Source organism: Aristolochia californica, unplaced genomic scaffold, assembly GCF_029961685.1.
Source record: "Aristolochia californica isolate CCGP_79_NKW_82.1479 unplaced genomic scaffold, dmAriCali1.0.hap1 SCAF_8, whole genome shotgun sequence".
NCBI lineage: Eukaryota > Viridiplantae > Streptophyta > Magnoliopsida > Piperales > Aristolochiaceae > Aristolochia > Aristolochia californica.
The window spans coordinates 40,697,592-40,715,329 of record NW_027182279.1 but is presented as its reverse complement, the minus strand read 5'-3'; the positions used below and the strand labels follow the sequence as shown (position 1 = coordinate 40,715,329).

General features: G+C 37.5%; 2 protein-coding genes and 1 pseudogene across 2 annotated transcripts; 1 reads left to right on the top strand and 2 right to left on the bottom strand.

Moving 5' to 3' along the window:
- Positions 1-2,384: 2,384 nt before the first annotated feature.
- LOC137939572 (uncharacterized) lies at positions 2,385-6,866 on the bottom strand. The gene is made up of 10 exons (XM_068784849.1): positions 6,517-6,866; positions 6,346-6,438; positions 6,099-6,212; positions 4,969-5,096; positions 4,227-4,376; positions 4,050-4,118; positions 3,368-3,506; positions 3,057-3,113; positions 2,732-2,775; positions 2,385-2,624 (listed from the first exon to the last, which is right to left on the bottom strand). The coding sequence occupies exons 5-10, from the start codon at positions 4,239-4,241 to the stop codon at positions 2,538-2,540; spliced, it is 411 nt and encodes a 136-aa protein (XP_068640950.1). The 5' UTR covers positions 4,242-4,376; positions 4,969-5,096; positions 6,099-6,212; positions 6,346-6,438; positions 6,517-6,866; the 3' UTR covers positions 2,385-2,537.
- Positions 6,867-8,123: 1,257 nt separating this feature from the next.
- Positions 8,124-13,510, top strand: LOC137938894 (uncharacterized). Its single transcript, XM_068783991.1, has 7 exons — positions 8,124-8,459; positions 10,380-10,538; positions 10,616-10,717; positions 11,189-11,320; positions 11,794-11,919; positions 12,095-12,176; positions 12,319-13,510. Exons 1-7 carry the CDS (start codon positions 8,364-8,366, stop codon positions 13,305-13,307), a joined length of 1,686 nt encoding a protein of 561 aa, XP_068640092.1. The 5' UTR covers positions 8,124-8,363; the 3' UTR covers positions 13,308-13,510.
- A 265-nt stretch (positions 13,511-13,775) lies between these two features.
- LOC137939559 (elicitor-responsive protein 3-like) lies at positions 13,776-17,661 on the bottom strand (annotated as a pseudogene).
- Positions 17,662-17,738: the final 77 nt, after the last annotated feature.

The following is a 17,738-nucleotide window of genomic DNA, read 5'->3' as shown; positions in this document are numbered from 1 at the left end:
TTAATCAATCAATACAAACATAGGCTAGATATGAATTTCTATTGCTCATTTAAGAATAATAAATAACACAGTAGTCTCCGGTAGGCCCCACAAGAGTGGGCCATGGCAGGTGTTCTCAAATCCTATAAAACAATTAAGAGTTAACGACCTTATTAAATGGGTTTACCTCAACCACGGTATATTTTATTTTCTTATGGCGATTGGCTTCTTCAATGTCACAATCAATTTGAGCAAAGGATAACCTGATGGCGGACCCCACAAACTGGACGGCCAGAATCGGTCATTGGACGTGGCAGCACCCATTAAGAGGGATTAGTCAACACCCCACCATCTCTAACAACTCCCCTTCCAAATCTGGGACCTACCAGCCACAGTTTCCAAAATTACCCCTCCCCTTCCACAAAATTCCTTATTCACGATTCCTCTTCATTTGCAGGCTTCCAAAGTCAACTGAAGGACTATTTTTCTGAATGATTAGTCTAAACAAAGGATTGGAAATGAGAGGGGTAATATGGGGTACCAAGCTGGGTATATGTTCCACCAAAGAAGCAGAAGCAGAAGCAGATGAGGGTATTTTGGTAGTTTCAGCTGATAAATTGAATTGTCATGGCTTCATCTTCCTCTCAGCCATGCTAGTTGAATTCCATATTTATGCCTCCACCTGCCTACAGCTCAATTCAACTTCCCCTCTGCATAAGATTGCCAAACAGTCAACTCCATGAAAACTCAGGCTTCTACTTTGCCTTTCACGGTTCTGCTGCTCATCATCCTCGTGGTCGGCGGCAAATTCTTCGATTGCGCATCTGGGAGGCGAATCACAAGCAAAAAGAGAGAATTCAATTGGCAAACAGACTTCTTACCTCCACCATCTTCACAGAGCTTCTCTAAAGTAAGTCCTACACCAGGCCCCGCAGACAACGAGGCCTACTGGAGATTCGAGGAGTCGAAGAGAAAGGTGCCAGGAGGACCGAACCCGCTTCACAACTGATCAGTTGGAACTGGAAAATACAGAATTTTGCAGTCTATAGTACCAGTGAGTTCTGGTATAGTATTCTTCTGATTTTTTTTTCCCCCACAGATGTATACAAAAGTTGCAGAAATATGTTTACCTTTTCTCCTGCTGAATATGAATCAGAGAGCTTGATTGAAAGCTGAGAAACCTGTATCATATCCAGAATTGAGCTGTTAAATAAAAATTGATAATTTTCCTGAAAATTTCCTGGGAAGATCAAATACATGATACTGCAGTCAATATACAACGATCCACCGGAGTTTTTTGGGTTTAGAGATTCCGGACAAGAGGTCTGTGAAGAAGTCAAACATCCAGAACAGATGATACTGCAGTCATTATAAAATGATCCACCAGAGTTTTCCTGGTTTAAACGCAGTCAAAGTCTGGATTAGAGGTCTGTAAAAAAAGTCAGACATCTAGAACAGATGACTTTGTTTTTCAAAGATAAACTTCAGGTTTAAAAGATGACAAAACAAGCATAACCTCTTCACTTTCAAATATCTACAGTGGCTTAAGTGGAACAGATGCTGAATTGTATAAGTTTTCTCTGAAATTATAATAATTGATAGCAACTGCAAAGAGAAAAGTGGGTAGAAAGAGCCAAATCTTAACTATTTGTCATTATGCTTCCTTTCCACACAAAAAGATTCCTCCAATCCCATGCTTTGTTTATACCAGAATGTGGGCCTCTGGACTGATAGATCTGATAGATCTTGGGCTGTTACAAAGTCAAGAATCTCCAAATAATAAGAATCTACTGTATGTTGTTTTTTTCCTCCTGAGTTGTCAATTCTAGTCAAGTAAGATGAATTGCATACCACAAGAACCGAACCTATTGACCCACAACTGTGGGAAACAACAGCATGAAAATTGTGAAAAAGTGCATGTCAAAACATAGCAGGTCATGCATACATAGATGTTCCAGATGTACAAGAGGATAAAAAATACACACTTGATCAACAATAAAATCAAGTTTAAGATAAGGATAAGGCACAGATAGAAAACCCAGTATAGAAGCAATGGGCATCTCAAACAATAACTAGTTGGATAAGCAAATAAACCGATATGCATGTGGTTATGGATGCACAACCAAGCATCTGATAATATGTACAGATGTTACAAAGTCATATAGATTCCCATAGCTGTGTAGAGAATACGAGAACATGTCGATATGACACTTACACAACCCTTAGAGCAGAAATGAAAAATAAAATTAAAAAACACTGAAATCCATAAAAGACATGCATAATACATACCCTAGACAAAAAGAGTTACTACAAATACAGAACTACTAAGGCCGTGCTTCCTTAAAAATATATCATATAAGAATCTATTGATGATCCAATGCACAAAGAACTACAAAAGACCTTGTTCTTGCTAATTCATCAACTCTTCAAAATGTTCTCAACAAGTTACCAGCACATGATTGAAAAAATGTGCTTCTTTTTGTTACATACACTTCTTTTCCACTTAACAATTAGTCCAACCGAACCAGAAGCCCAACTTTCTGATCAATGAAGATATGCTACATAATGTCAGTGCCAACAGGGTCAACACGGAAATAAACTTCAAGAGATGATTTCATCAGTGGCTGGAATTTTGACCTCCATATCTGCATTTGAATTTGACAGGAAAAAACTGAGGTTGGAAGGACAACAAGCATCAAATCAGAAAATTTACTTCATAAAAGTTCTAGGTTATGAAATTTGCTTGCCATACATTCTTGTATTCAGAGCTACGTCTGAACAACTCTAGGGCATCCACTGCATAAGTAGACAATACATAAAAATGAAGCAATCAAATGTTAGAACAAGCATAGAAAATACCTGTCAAGTCAACCCCATCTAATCTAACAACTAACCATATTAAAAAAACATCATCTTAAAACCAGACAACGCGAAATTATAAGATCAGAAAGAGTAACCAAAAACTTCATAGCACATTTGTGCCAAGGCTCCTCACTAAGTACGACCAATATTTGGACTTCGAACTTGCTGTAAATATTTCTAGGCATATAACAACATAAATATGAAGCAGAACTTACATGATGGAAATCGAATCACCACAGCATGAGTATATTCTTTATTGCTAAAATTCTGACCTGCAACATACAACCAATGAGATGTACTCAGACATAGCAGTTTATGAACTATTTTATTCTTATTGAAAAGTTAAAATTTGTATTTCCACTGTTTCATTAAATAACATCAGATAAATGAAAGGACGAGCAAGAAAAAGACCCTAAACTCTCAGTTCTCTTGATGATCCAGACAAGGGTGTTCAAATTCACTTCATGTTCAGTGCAAGAAATTTAATCTTGTAATAAGAGAACACAGCTTTTACAATCAAACTCACCTTGTGTAGCCTGCACAATTAGTGATCTAAATTCCACCGTAAGGTTAGCAAGTGTAGCCAATGCATCTTCTACATGTTCACCAATTTCACTCTGAACCACTTGAAGTAGAAGCATAAACTCCACACCATAATTAAAATCCTGTTTACGACAAGTAATGCAACCTAAAATTGAGAAAGAGATGCAATTTCTTTTTCAAATATGATTTAGCATTCACATACAAAGCCCAATTTAGTGGAAAGCACTGCAAAACATGAGTTTGTTTGACAATCTAACTTCAGTTACTCATTTAACTTGAACCAGTGAAGAGTGAGTTTCTTTAGTGTTCATCTATGGTCTTCTAAGGCTTCAGCCTGTAGTAATTTGCAATGCATACACAGAGTTAAAACTGTCACAGATAAACCATAGCTATCAAACAAAGAGAAGAAACAACAGTCTGGAAACGTGAAAAGGATTGACAATATAGGCTTCAACCCTCATCCTTGAATTGAGTTTAATCCTCATCCTTGAAAGACAAACTCAATGCCATTAAAAATAATGCACCAGGTATTTTCTGAATGCTCTATTCAGTTCAGAAGATTGGAAAAGAAAAAACAGAAAAATTAAACAAATGAAACACATTTCATACTGTTTTGTTTAAACCAAAATGAAACCCTGATGGGCTTAAAAAGATATTTGCCTAACCTCGCCCCTGCGAAATATGGAAAGAATGTCATCTTCCACTTCAGCTTCAAAATACACAGCAATTAATCCCTACACAGAATAAAAAAATAAAGGAAAATCTCAACAACTAGAGTCAATGGAACATTATAATTTGTCAACATAAAAGCTAAAAATAGTAAATAGAGTTTTGGTGTTTACTTGTAGAGCATACATGGCAATAAGGCATCACATGCTCCTTGAGAACTCCAGAGAAGGAATTGTCATAGAACCTTGCAAGGTCTTCTTTTCTTTGGAAACGCATAAAAACTGCATGTGTGAAACCTTTGCTGTTCTTTTCAGCTATTTGGCCTGCATATGCGGATGTGGCATCTATATTACTGGAACCCTATAAAACTCTCTAAATCAGAAAATGTAATGATACATGTTGTTTACTACTGTACTGAAAGAAAATCTATTATCTATGAACAAAAAGAAAAACAGAAGCCTCTATGTTATACCTGTCTCCTTTATAATACTTGCAATTTTTTGGAAATGTCTAAGAATACAATTATTAGCTCTTTCGTTCTTTAGAGAGAGAAAGATAGAGGGATCAGAAGCACGCAACCAAGCCAAGTTAGACAAAAGCACATGCATGCTGGACATGAACATAAAATATTGAAGGTCTCATACAAAAGTAAGAAATAATTTAAGAAACAAACCACTAGAAAAAAATAGAGGATAAATAACCAAGAGAACAGTGACCGGTGTAGTGTTTTTCTTTTCTTTCCCTGTTTCATCCAGTTTATTCATTAGCAGGACATATGTATCACAGTATCAGAGTTTCCAAACTGAAGGACGAGATTAAGCATGCAAGTGTAAGACAGAGTGTACAAACATAAAAAAGATATATTAGGAGCAAAGAATAAAAAATGGACATCCAAACAAAAAACTAGCCCCTCACCTAATGAGATTGCAACAATTCATTTCATATGATACTGGAATGTATAAAGATAATCTAGCATTTCTTTCTCTTCATACTCTACCAAGTCTTGTTTTGCTTTCAAAAGGAAAATGTGGTCTGCCACATTCCTGCAATAAAAAGTGGTAATGCTTCTTATCTCACTAGTAAGAAGTAGGGATACTTTAAAGATATTCATGAAGCATAAAAAATTACAATTCAAGTAATGAATATAGTCTACTTTGATCTAATGCCTTTTGGACAAAAATTAGGCAGATATCCATGTCATAAATAGTTCAGAATAAACAGATAAGAAGTACGAAGATTACAACAGAACTAGATACTAAACAAAACACAATCTTTCACTCACAGAACAACAAGAATGACTCAAAAATTTATTCTTTTTGCACTTGAGACAAACCAAAGCAAGTTGATATTACTCTGCCATACAATAGATGCAAATATGATCCTTTGTATTTATTTCTTTCTGAAGCAAAGTAGTGTAACAGATTACAACCACAAAAAACGAGCCAAATATCTGATCTCAATGGCTAAAGAAGACATGAAAATTAGGGAATGCAGAGTATCTCAGTGCTGACTCCAGCTAGAACAAGAATTCAACAGCTTCCCACATGCCAAGCTTACCAGTGAGTCCCAAGGTTCAGTCAGAAACCACAAAACAAATTGTTAAGTCCATCAACCATAGGAAGACTCCATTCATACAAGAGTACTCGCTAAAAAAAAAGGCATAGTATGCGAATAGTTTGGTAGACAAGCCATCAAATTAAAAATATACTCCACTGTTAGTGTTCAATCGAAAAGAAACACTATAACATTACAAAAAGAAATCACGGGTAAAGCCAAAACAAAAAATAACAGCATAAACAGTAAAGGAGAAGCATTTAAAGAAGCTGTAACGAACTAATGCATTAGACAATTGACGGATTCTGCACATCAGGCATTTCAGCATTCAAGATGCGAAAAAAAGTAGAAATGAAAATCATAAATAGAAAAAACTCATTTGTTATTTACGTCTCTGATTAAGAAAAACCTTTCCTACGCGATTACACAAACCAAAATTCGGTGTTCTTCAGTACACAAATTAAAGCGCCCCTGAAGAGAATAAAGAACACCTTTTTTTCTGTTGGAATCTGTTGGCATTGCCTCCACACCAGAGTTCTGTGCCCGAACAGCAGGCAATATCAGTTTACGACCACTTGGCCACAAAAAGTGCTCCATCATTTCTCCTTCAACAAACAAAGATACAAAGATCAAGCGATAACTCCAGGCATTAACCGAAATGCGCTGCTCTTTGGACCCAAAGCAACGAACTAAAAATTAAAAACCCATAACTAAAATCCACACAAAAAGTGAACTCACCAAAAGAACCTCGCTCGTCGAGGACTAATAAAGATCGTTTACGGAGACTGCAACAAGGAGACTTCAAGTGGAACTCTCCCCTTAACCCAAACTCTGTCAAGTCAGCCAAAAACAGCTTTAAAAAAAAAATTAAAAACAATAAAAAATGACATTAAGCAATAATAAACCCACCACGGCCAGGTACTTTCCGCAAGGAACATGCAAGCCGCGAATGAGATAACCAGCAACCAAATCCCTTGGGAGAAATACATAGGGCGGACACCAGGCTTTCATGGGGAACCCAGTTCAGGGAATGAACTGGCATTGTCAAGCCAGAAAAGAAAATAAAATAAAAAAACAGAAATTATATAGGAAACAGAGCAAGTTCATTAACGGGGAAAAGAAGGTTTCTGCAGGCTCGCCGGTTCTTTTTTGTTCTCGTCACCATTCTCCAGGCGCTTTGAAAGGAAAATCTTGAGAGAAGAGGGGGTGGGAAAAACGGCTGGACAGGAAAAGAAAGGATTTTTTCTGAACGAGCGGGAAGGAGAAGGCACCTCGCCACTCACCAGCAAGGTGGTAGACTGGTAGTAACCTGTACTTCGTCCTTCGCGGTTCAGTGACGCAGACATTTACTGAACCGGAACCCGGGTTTGGTACACATTTACTTTTCTCTTCAAAGTTCTAACCGCAGACTTCCAACCAAAAAATAAAAATAATGACATTTAAAATATTTTATATATTTTTAAAAAATATATATCCCTTTAAATAATGGAACTAATCATGGGATTTTTACTCTAATTTATGGACAATTTATAAAAAAAAATATTTTCTAATTGAAAATTGAAAATAAAATTTCTAGAAATTGTTTTAATTTTGACTACATAATATAAAGGGACATAGATTTAAAAATATATATAAAATTTTAATTTTAATTATTATTTTAATTATTTTACATATTTGTTGATGCCATTTATGTTTGGTAGTGAATTTTTTTTTCTACCATTTCTTTTTAATTATGAGAAAAAACCTGAGCTTAACTTTAAATTACACCACCATAGTTGTACCATTGGGGGGGTCTAAGGTGATCTATCCATTGAACTTGAATTTCGATCTTTTAGATTGCATGGTCCAAATAAAACCCTAGACTTGTACATAATGGGGTCCAATTTTCAAGTACACTCCACAAGATCCCATCTCATTCAATTTTTGATACCCAAATCAAATCTTAAGTAATTAAATTAATTAATCTATTTCAATGTTACAAGTTGCATGGTAGACAAACTATTAGTCATTTAACTTATTTCTTGGTTCCAAATTCTACTTAAAAAATGTCTCTCATGTGCTATTTAGAGGCTTCCATTTTGATTAGAGACTTAATTCAAGATATTGAGGTCATCATGTCACATATTTGCCCATATAGGTATTATATGAATTATATCATAAAAATATTTTAATATAATCAGGAAGAAGATGGAAGAATTTTGAAAAACAATAAAAAAAAAGAAATTTATTGAAGAAACTGTAACGCGAGACTTGTGGGATTGCTACAGTGAGAATTCGGTGAGAGAGCCATTAATCAATGACACAGAAGAAGCAAAGAATCGTCGTTCCGCGAGCAGCTCGTGCGCTCGTTCCAGTAACAGTAACTAACAGAAAAACAGAAGTACAGAGACGAATGACAATTCCACCCCAGAAAAAAAAGGCACCTCCACTGACCATCCAACGGCTCGTTTTTCCTTTTCCTTCTCTCTCTCTCTCTATCTCTGTAGACTGACTGTGCGTGCGCGCGCTCCAGAGAGAGAGAGAGAGAGAGAGGAGAATTTATTAAAAAACAAACTAAGCTTTCCGACACGTTTCTGAAATTTGCCTGTACGGATGCGGAAAATGTCATAAAGGCACGATAATTTTTACCGTCCTCCTGGTTTAATCTATTTAAGGACTTGGGGTGGTGGCGAAGGAGCTCTCTGTATTAGCACAAGTGGGAAGAATCGCCTCGGAGAGAAGTATTGTGGGTGGAAGAAGCTCTGAATTGGGTGGAAATGGCGGCTGAGAAAACGCCGGAATGGCTGCCGGCTGGATGGAGTATGGAGGTGCGGACGAGGAAGACGGGAACCAGAGCTGGTGGCGTAGATCGGGTATTCTTCTGCTTCGTTTTTTTACCATTTTCTCATTTGTTGTTTCTTTGGAAGTTTCAGTTTCTTCCCCAATTCGTAATTTTCGGTATGAGGAGCTTAAAAATCCTTTTTTGTTTAGACTTCTTAGTCAGACTTGATGGGAAATTGGGGTCACAGAAGTGGATCGGATGGGATGATCCGAGTTTTTTCATCTAATATGTGCTTTATATTTGTTGGAGTTTTCATATTTGTTTGATTCAATGAGTGAAGAAAAGATGAGATTTTGGGTTCCCTGCATATTAGCTCCGGGTGACCTTACCTGCGCTCAGCCCCAAATTAATCAAAAAAGAAAAAGGAAGTGAATGTTTAGTGTTAATTTTTGCCAGACTTAGTGAAAGAACTATGACTTCAGCTCCTTTTGCCTTACTAAACGTGGCTTCTGTAAGAGATCTGTTAGACTGAAATGGTTGTGCATATTAACTTGACAACTGCAGACTGAGATGCTCAAATGGATATATATGATGAACTTGTGGGCAAAGTGAAAGCTTGAAAGAACTGAGAATTGACTTGTTAGTTCACGTATATTTCTGATTCGACTTTCGGTTATCAGTTAAGTTTCCCAATTGCTTCCTTAGACATGGGAGGATTTATTTCTGGAAGGTTCTTGCCTGTTGTATAACTGAGGCGGCTATTCTTTAGAGCTTTGTTTGGAATCAGAATGTGTCGATAAACTAATTGTGTGTTAGGTGGCTGCATTGACTACAACTGCTGGTGCCATGATCAGCTAACGACATTATAATAACGGTCTGGTTCTTAATGTGGTGTGCTCTTTGTAGTCTAGTGTATAGTTTCTCAACATCTTTATCACAGAATTTAACTGTTTTTTAAATGTTTGGCACGTGTTGATTTATATTGGTGCTTCTTTATTTTGGAACTGTCCGAGATTAATGTAGTTGTGGACACGCGGCAAAATGGGTCAGATTTTCAAATGACCATAGTTTGACATTCCTTTTGAAGGTGCACCCTTATGCCTTTTTTGAAGTGTGGTGTCTTCAATAATACCGCTATTTCTACATCATTCTATGAAAAAGCACACAAGAAAAAAAAAGGAAGTTTTATTATTATTTCCTTATTTATGTAGATTTTTCTTCTTGTTATATGTATGTATAAATAAAGATGGCAGCAGGGCGGGTTTCACAGGGAACCAGCTTGTCCTATCCTGCTAAATGCAGGGACCATGCGGCATTCATGTTGCGGTATGGACATTCAGAATGTTGTCCCTGCCTCACAGGGAGTGAAGTTTATACCCCCTTCAGCCTTTCAGAATGATGTACAGTTTTGAAGGGCAGGGTGGTGCTGGGTTTGCGGGGCAAAATCACTGGACAGGGATAGGGACACAGTTGAAAAATAAATCCTCTCACAGGACAGGGTCACAGGCTGGGGTAGCAAAAACCCAACCCAAACTTGCTTTGAAGGTGTAAATGTCGATGGTCAATGATATGGGAATAGGAAAAGAGACAAATTAGTGAGATGTGGAGTTTCCTATAAAAGAGGAATCATGACATGTTCGCTATTACCCATTCAGGAATTTTTGCTTTCCTGATTCTATTCATAAGTGAAAAAACTCATATTTCTCTTCCCATGTGCGAGTGTGCATAAACTCGTACTGATTATGAGTCCTAAATATTTTTTGTACACTCATCCCCCAACTCTTAAATGAAAACAGTGGCTTCTATAGTAATTAAGGATCTTTTTTTTTTTTTTTTGCATTTATTTCTTTTAGATTATGAACAAGTACATAAATTGTTTCTGGCTATCAAAAGGTCTTTTACGCACAACTTCTTCAAACTTTGTAAGTGATTTATCAGTGGAACTCCTCATTGAAAGTTTCGTGTTATTGACTTGTAAATGCTTACACTTGTATGATCTGTGTTTTTTCAGTATTACACCAGTCCAGAGATTAAACGCCAGTTTCGGTCCAAGAATGAGATCTTTCGCTACCTAGAATCCAGAAAATTTGGAAAGGATGTTGTTGAATCCGTAAAAACATCCAAGGGCCTGAATGCAACTAATGAAAGCCTAGCACTAGACAAACTAGCAGTAAGTATGGTATTCTTTATCTTCTACGTATCTTGATTTGCATTTAATTTAAATTACTTATGTGTCACTTTAACCAGATTGTAGAGAAATCAGAAGATTTGCCCATGTGGCTACCCCCAGGGTGGACAATAGAGATCAGGACTCGAAAGGGAGGTCTGAGTGCTGGAATGCGGTACAAGGTACCAAAATTACAGAAATCTGTTCATTATTAGCCATGTCACTAGTTACATATGAACTCTAATTTTCCACAGGACAAAACTTACCACTTATGCTTTGTAATTCACCAAATCTTTATGCTAATATAACTCGTAACTTTCTTCTAGTCAATACAGTCCACGAAATTTGTTTCTCACTGTCCTACTGCTTCAAACACTGTTTATCTTCAGAATTCCTGAAGCTGTTACCTAATTCCTGCAGTTCTCTCTCCCATCATACACTCACATTGAACGCATATTGCAGTATGTACATAATGAAGAAAGAATACAGATTACAATAATTATGAGAGTTCCAGGAAGACTGATATTTTGTAGATAGGAGCACAAAAGAGATTGCTGGTGCCATAGAAGACAGATTTCCTGGGATCGGCTTCTTATAGGTTTAAGATTTATGATTTCAAGGAAACTGATCTTGTGTACTTTTGCTTTTTGTAGTGTTACATTGATCCATTAAGTGGTTGCAAGTTCTATTCAAAGGCCAAAGTCATAGATTATATCCAAGCTGGACCAATGGGCAGTAAATCACGCAAACGAAAGAGGAGCATAAATGCACTGTCAATGGAGAATGTCTGCTTTTCACCCTATGTTTCATTTTCTTGTCTATTATTTTTGTTTCTCGTTGTCGCTTTATAAGAACTCTAATGCCTTGATGGTTCTTCAAAATTTCGATTTAGCAACTATATTTTTATTCTTCAGACTTCCACTTTAACTGCCTCCTTCACAAATTAAGGGAGTCTATATTAGCAGATATCATGGTAGACAAAAGAGGAATGTGATACTTTCTGTAAACTCGCCATTACCAAACCCAGTTTTTCTTTCTCATGGGTGTTCTACTGCTGCTGTAGTTTTCTCGGTCTATTTTAGCGGGCAATGCTAGTTTCAGTTAACTAGGATAGTTATGTTTGACTTGCTTCTTACTTCCCATTTTAAGTTGGGTTCAAGTCATACATTCAATTTGGTTTACTGCTAGTGTTTGCTGAGCCTCCAAGTATAGTTCCAATGCTTGACAATCTCACGCATTCTTGTTTCTGTTGCTGCAGTTATGTTCAGATCCTGCCAATGGATGTATATACAATTCCAAAAACACTCCAGTTCAGTGTGCCGAAGGTGATGAACTTGAAAACTATGTTTCTGTACCAGTAAGCTCGGTCGATTATGCATTTTGTGTAAGTCTTAGTACTTTCGTTACTCTCTCTCTCTCAGATTTTTCTGGCGTTGCAACATTTAACATTATCATCCTACCAAATGATTTATTATTGAAAAACCAGGTTGTATCAATAGTTGAACTTTTCTTAAAGGATAATAGACCTGATGGCCGATGATTTGCTTTTTATCTTTCAGCTTTCACTGGCAAAATCTAAAAGATCAAAAACCGGAGGTTCCAATGCCAGACGCTGTCTCTTTGCCAACCCTTTGAATCTAAGTAAAGTTCTTAGTTTTCCTATTTTTTGTTTTACAAGATAGAGATCATCTATTTTTCTTTTCCGGGGATTCTCTGGCACATATTAGTGGTTGCAAAGAGCACTCTGCCTCAACATCTAACTTGAACCAGCATGCCGTTGCAGGTGATGGGATTCATTCAGCTGAACCTCTTATAGTAGCCCCAATAAGTTACATCCCTATGAAGGACAATCCCTCTGTGAAGAAGTCTTCTGAATCGGAAGAACAGAAGATTTCAGTTGATAATAAGCTAATGAGTGATGGACTGAATGGAGAGGCAAAAGTGTTTGATGATGAAAAACAAACCAAGAATGGAGCATCTCTTGGAGCAGAAAATGTTATCAAAATAGAGGATACTGCATTGATGGAATTAGAGGACAAGATACCAAAGGAGAATGCAGACCCAGTGCTCAGAGCAAATAAGAATTCATCTGACCATTCCATAGCTCTGCAGTTGGATGAAATCAAGCGACTGGAGAACAAGGTCCAACAAGTGGAAAAGAGGAATCAGAAAGAGGAACAGGTTTGGCCAGAACAAAAAGATAATCAACCACCAGAGAATCGAGAGCTGAGATGCAAAACAGAAACCACCAGATTCACTCGAAGGAAAACAAAAGCTCGGACAACAACTGATTTGCCTCGACGTGTATCTAAACGGTTAGCCGGAATGGACCCAGAAGTGATTCCAGATTCTGCAGATCCTGCGCATGCTCGTCGTCAAGCTAAACTAGCAAAAAAGACATACTTTTCTCTACCAAGAGACTTCACTGCTAGTAACCCAGCCCCTTGCGGATCCGAGGAGCTCAACCAGCTTAAATCTCATGTAGGTGAAAACCCTACTGACGAAAAGGCTTTTGGGTCCAGAAATAATGCAGAAACTGGATCTGTTACAAAATCTGAACCCAGCAAACCAGTCAGTGAGAAGCCAAGTTCTCCGGTGATCTCTCCTTTTGGGGATTCATGGCCAGACCCCTGCCTTGAGTTTGCTTTCAAAACACTCACAGATGCCATTCCAGTGGACTGTTTGCTTCAGACTGACTTTTTCTCTGCCGACTCGACAGCACAGCTGAAACCACTCGCAGAAAGCAGGAGAGAAAACATGGCAAAAGGGTGAAGATAATGCAAACGGTTCTTTGCTCTTCGGACTGCCTGGTTCTTTTCCTGTACAAAGATGCTCAAGGAACCTCTCTCGTTTTGTACCTCTTTTTGTTAGATAACTGTAAGGTCATTCCTACAAATGGCTCACTGTCGCAGGAAAAGAATCTGAGTTATTATCTAAATTCAAAGGCGAATCCCAGTGGATCAATCGCATTGATCTATCTGAAAACTGAGTTACATAGTAAAGACTCCTGGTAATCGGGTCCAGTGACCTGATCAATCTTTCCCCAGGTTTGCAGGAATGGTATCTGGTACCAGAAACACTAGACCATTCACCAGCCCATAACAGCAGCAATAAGCTTTTTCATATGATAGCAACGGAGCGTGGTACGGAGTTCTAAATTGCGAGAGAGAAGCCTGTCGCGACACGAGTTTCATGACAAGCTAAGGAACAGTCTAGTCAGTTGATTCAGCTGATAAATATCATTCAAGGGTCGTTACAACCATATGACATAAATTTCATGTAGAAAATTTGCAACTAGGCTAAAATTACGCTAGCGTAACTTGAACAATGGTGACAATCCTAAAGCAACGGAGAGCGGAAGTAGGAGCTTCCTGAATGGAGCATATGATAGAAAAATTCATTGCCTGCATTAATGAATAATCTAGAAGTCGCTGGATGGAAAGATATTACTCCATGTAAGTGTAACGTAGAATTCCACATTAACAGCAGCGAGTCCAAGAAAAGTCAACAGGTTTTCCCTCTCCTCAAGAAGATTGATTCCATCCCCCATAGTTTTCTTCTTCAGCTGCATTGTATCCCCTATCATTTCGTTCCTACAACAACGCAGCGAATATGAATTTTAGAAAGTCCTACAAACAGCAAATTGGTTAACTGGCTTGGATCAAATGAGTAGTGCTTGAAGGGTGCATGTTAGATTAGAAATGTTCACAGAAGCTTGTGCACTGTTAAATAAAGAGAAATGGGAGAGCAAATGTACCTCAGGGACAAATTTGAGACCTATTTTGATCTCTCCACGATATTCCTCTTCTTTGACAACATTGTATAACTGCTGGTGGAATATCTCCTTCGAGAAACAATGGCTCTAAAGGAATGCTGTGCATGTATCATGAAATCCTGCAAACGAAGTCAATAGAGCCAAAAGAGAGAGAAAGAGAGAGAGGGAGAAGACTCTAATAACAGTGATGTCTGCTTAAACTATTACCAAAAAACATCAGCATTTGCTCTATACAATTTAACATGGTACAGTAACAAGTTTAGAATAAGAGTTGAAACTGTATCAAGTTTACAAGCAGGGCATTCTTACATCGCTTCACCCACATAATCATCCTCAGTGCCACCATCACTGTCCATTATTTTGATTTTGAGATCAGAAGCTCCTTCAGAAACAGTAAACATGAAGGTTTCATTCCATTCAAGATCACTTCCTTTAGCTGCATTGGCCCCAGATCTGAGAGAAGCAGATATTAAAAAGAACCAGTACTACCCACAGTACTGACAAATGACATAAATTGTTGAAGGTCATTATCTAGTTAAGAAAATATTGTGGCAATTAATATAAATAAGGTTTTTAAACAGCACCAAATTCAAACAAAAACATTTTCCCAGCAGTAAATGAGTACTTCACTAAAAAATCATCTTCATACAAAGAATATCATATTTTTTCATACTTTAAAAGATACTGAGAAACTGTGCAACTTGAAAAGATCCATTAAAGCCATCAGATGGACACATAAAGCAGACTAGACAACTTAGAAACAAGAAAATAGGGAGCTATCCACTCCAAAAATGACATTCACAATATCTACTACTCTTAAATCCAACTTAATCTGACCGTGGTTCTTGGTTCTTTCAACCTTAGTTCAGAACTTAATAAGTATTTTAATAAGATGCAGGACTGACAAATTGAGCAATTACAGATTGTTATGGACAGGAGCAAACCTGATGCAACGCTGCTTTTCTGCTCCTGAGAGGTGATTGTGAGAATAACATAAGGATCCATGTTACCTGTTCCAAAAAGCAAACAGTCTTAATAAATAACGTTCATAATTTATAGTAGCAACTGCTCCTATTTTGACCTACCCTCAAAATTAATGGTTATGAATGGTGACTTAGGCATAATAACGAATAGAGAGCAGCAAGAAAAATAATCTGTGTGTGTCTGAGAGTAAGACATATCTATGATGATTTTGATCCCGAAGTTCAGCTTCAAATTCATAGCCTTAATTAATATCATCTGTCTGTGTGGGTAAGAGAGAGATAGGGAAAGTGATCTTTCAGGCTTCTCAAATCAAGTCGGACAAGAACAGAATAAAAGAAAAAAAAAGGAGTAATAATACGCTGGGATCCAAAACAATGATGATAATGTAAAATTGTTTAAACCAATTGAAGTAGTTCATCAAATCAACTCAAACGAACAGTAAGCATTAAAAAAATGATGACAACAGAAAATTAGACCCTGTGTGTGCTAAGGATATTTATTGGTTGCCATACAGGACAAGTTACATATTCTAGGTATACATTTATTACAATCACGGTTTTCAACAACTAGGATCTTGGCTGAGAGAGAGAGAGAGAGAGAGCGAGAGAGAAAGAGAGAGAGAGAGAGAGAGAGAAGTGGTAACTAGAATATTCAAGAAAATGATACTTACATCTCAGTGTCTTGTTAATATTTATCGGAAACATGTGCTTCATTGAATGTTGCTAAATCTAGAGCTTCAGAGATACATAGCTAGCAATTAACGGAAACCCAAAATTTAAACGGTGAGTCACACAAGAGACTTTAAGAGGAAGCTTAATCTATGTTACAAAGACAGAAAAAGAATTGGATGGAAACTCTGCAATACACAACTCTTGAGAGAAAAACCTCATTAATGTAATCGTGCAAAAAGCTTAACAAGAACTGAAGGGAAATAGAAATACTAAATCAGATCACAGATTGAACATTTCCGAGCAAATTGAAGCAGAGAGCTACACACTAATAATAAGTGCTCGCACGGAAAACGGTCTTAGTTACGAAGTATAGGTATTGGACATTATCTTACAAACATAACAAAAGTCTTTAGACAACACGTCCGAAAGAAAAGAAGAAGCAGTGACTAGAACTTACAGAACGGAGTGTAAGAAGAGATGATAAAGATGAGTTCATTAGTTATATAGTGAAGGACATCGGAGAAAATTATGGATCTACAGTTCTACATGCAATCCATTTTGCAACGATGAAGATAAGAAGGAAAGAACGAAATTAACTGCGGCACTTTCTACAGAGAAAGTTTCCCAAAAAATACAACAAGACAAAAAAAGGAAGATTGCCTGGATGGAGAAATAACGGATATCCATAATGAGAACTCTTACATGTCCTTAAAAAGTCAAAGACATTAGTAGAAACATTCTTCAGAAAGGATCTTTGGATTACTTCAAGTTACATCTACTTCCCTACTTTAGAGTGCTAATCCTGGAGATCAAAAACCTCGATATAGTCATAAAAATCCTCCACCAGGAGAGAGCTAAATCTGCAGCCGATCTTCTCATATCAAGAAAAAAATCGAGCTGCACCAACGATCAAAGAATAAATGACTCTGTCCTACCGAACTGCCAATTCAAGTCCACAGCTCACAGTTCAGAGGTACATACGGAAATGCTTCGACTCACAAACATCCTAGACTCTATCGTTCTTCAAAATCTATATGAAAAACAAGCCGAATCAGCCATGAAATAATCGCTCAAACAGATTCTTCACCATGCTGACAAAATTCCATTTCATGCAAAGAAGACACAACAAAACAGAGAGAACAGATAAAAATCTTAAAAAGCTTCTAGCTGAATAGAAGTCGATTTGGTCTAAAAATTTTCTTGCTGAATAGACCAAAAGATTCGCAGCCGATCCTCCCATCCCCTAAAATAAACCTCGAGCTGCATTAACGATCAAAAGAATAAATAGTTCTAGTCCTAACCGACTGTCATCACAAGTCCACAGTCCAGAGGTACAAATGGAAATGCCCCGATCACAAAGATATCAAACTATATCATTCTTCAAAATCCATACAAAAAAGAAAAAAAAAAAACTTTGACCAGCAACGAAGGAAATGGCTCAAGCACGATTCTTCACCATGCTGACAATTTCCAATTCCATAAAAAGAGAGAACAGATACAAAATCGAAACAAGGATCACCAAGGATCAAACAAGTGACTCACTAGAAAATCCCACCGCGAATACTCAGAATTGTCATAGCACGAAACATTTTACGCAATGAGAAGACTGATGAATCGTTGATAACTTACATAGGAAATCTGTGTTCTCGAGGCCTTTGGCGCCCACGAGAAGAACCTCGAGCGTCCCCTCCCGCATCCTGTTCCGATCTTCGAATCAAACCGCGCGATTCGAATCGTCACTCTCGCTGTGTGTGTCTCGCGGATCCTCGGACC

Excerpts from the sequence above, each read along its gene's own strand:
- LOC137939572 (XM_068784849.1), bottom strand. Across the intron at positions 3,507-4,049 it reads CCATATTTCGCAGGGGCGAG|GATTTTAATTATGGTGTGGA; the intron begins GTTAGGCAAATA and ends TGTCGTAAACAG. Across the intron at positions 3,114-3,367 it reads AATTGTGCAGGCTACACAAG|GTCAGAATTTTAGCAATAAA; the intron begins GTGAGTTTGATT and ends TGTATGTTGCAG.
- LOC137938894 (XM_068783991.1), top strand. The coding sequence starts at position 8,364 with ATGGCGGCTGAGAAAACGCCGGAATGGCTGCCGGCTGGATGGAGTATG. Across the intron at positions 10,539-10,615 it reads TAGCACTAGACAAACTAGCA|ATTGTAGAGAAATCAGAAGA; the intron begins GTAAGTATGGTA and ends CACTTTAACCAG. Across the intron at positions 11,920-12,094 it reads CGGTCGATTATGCATTTTGT|CTTTCACTGGCAAAATCTAA; the intron begins GTAAGTCTTAGT and ends TTTATCTTTCAG.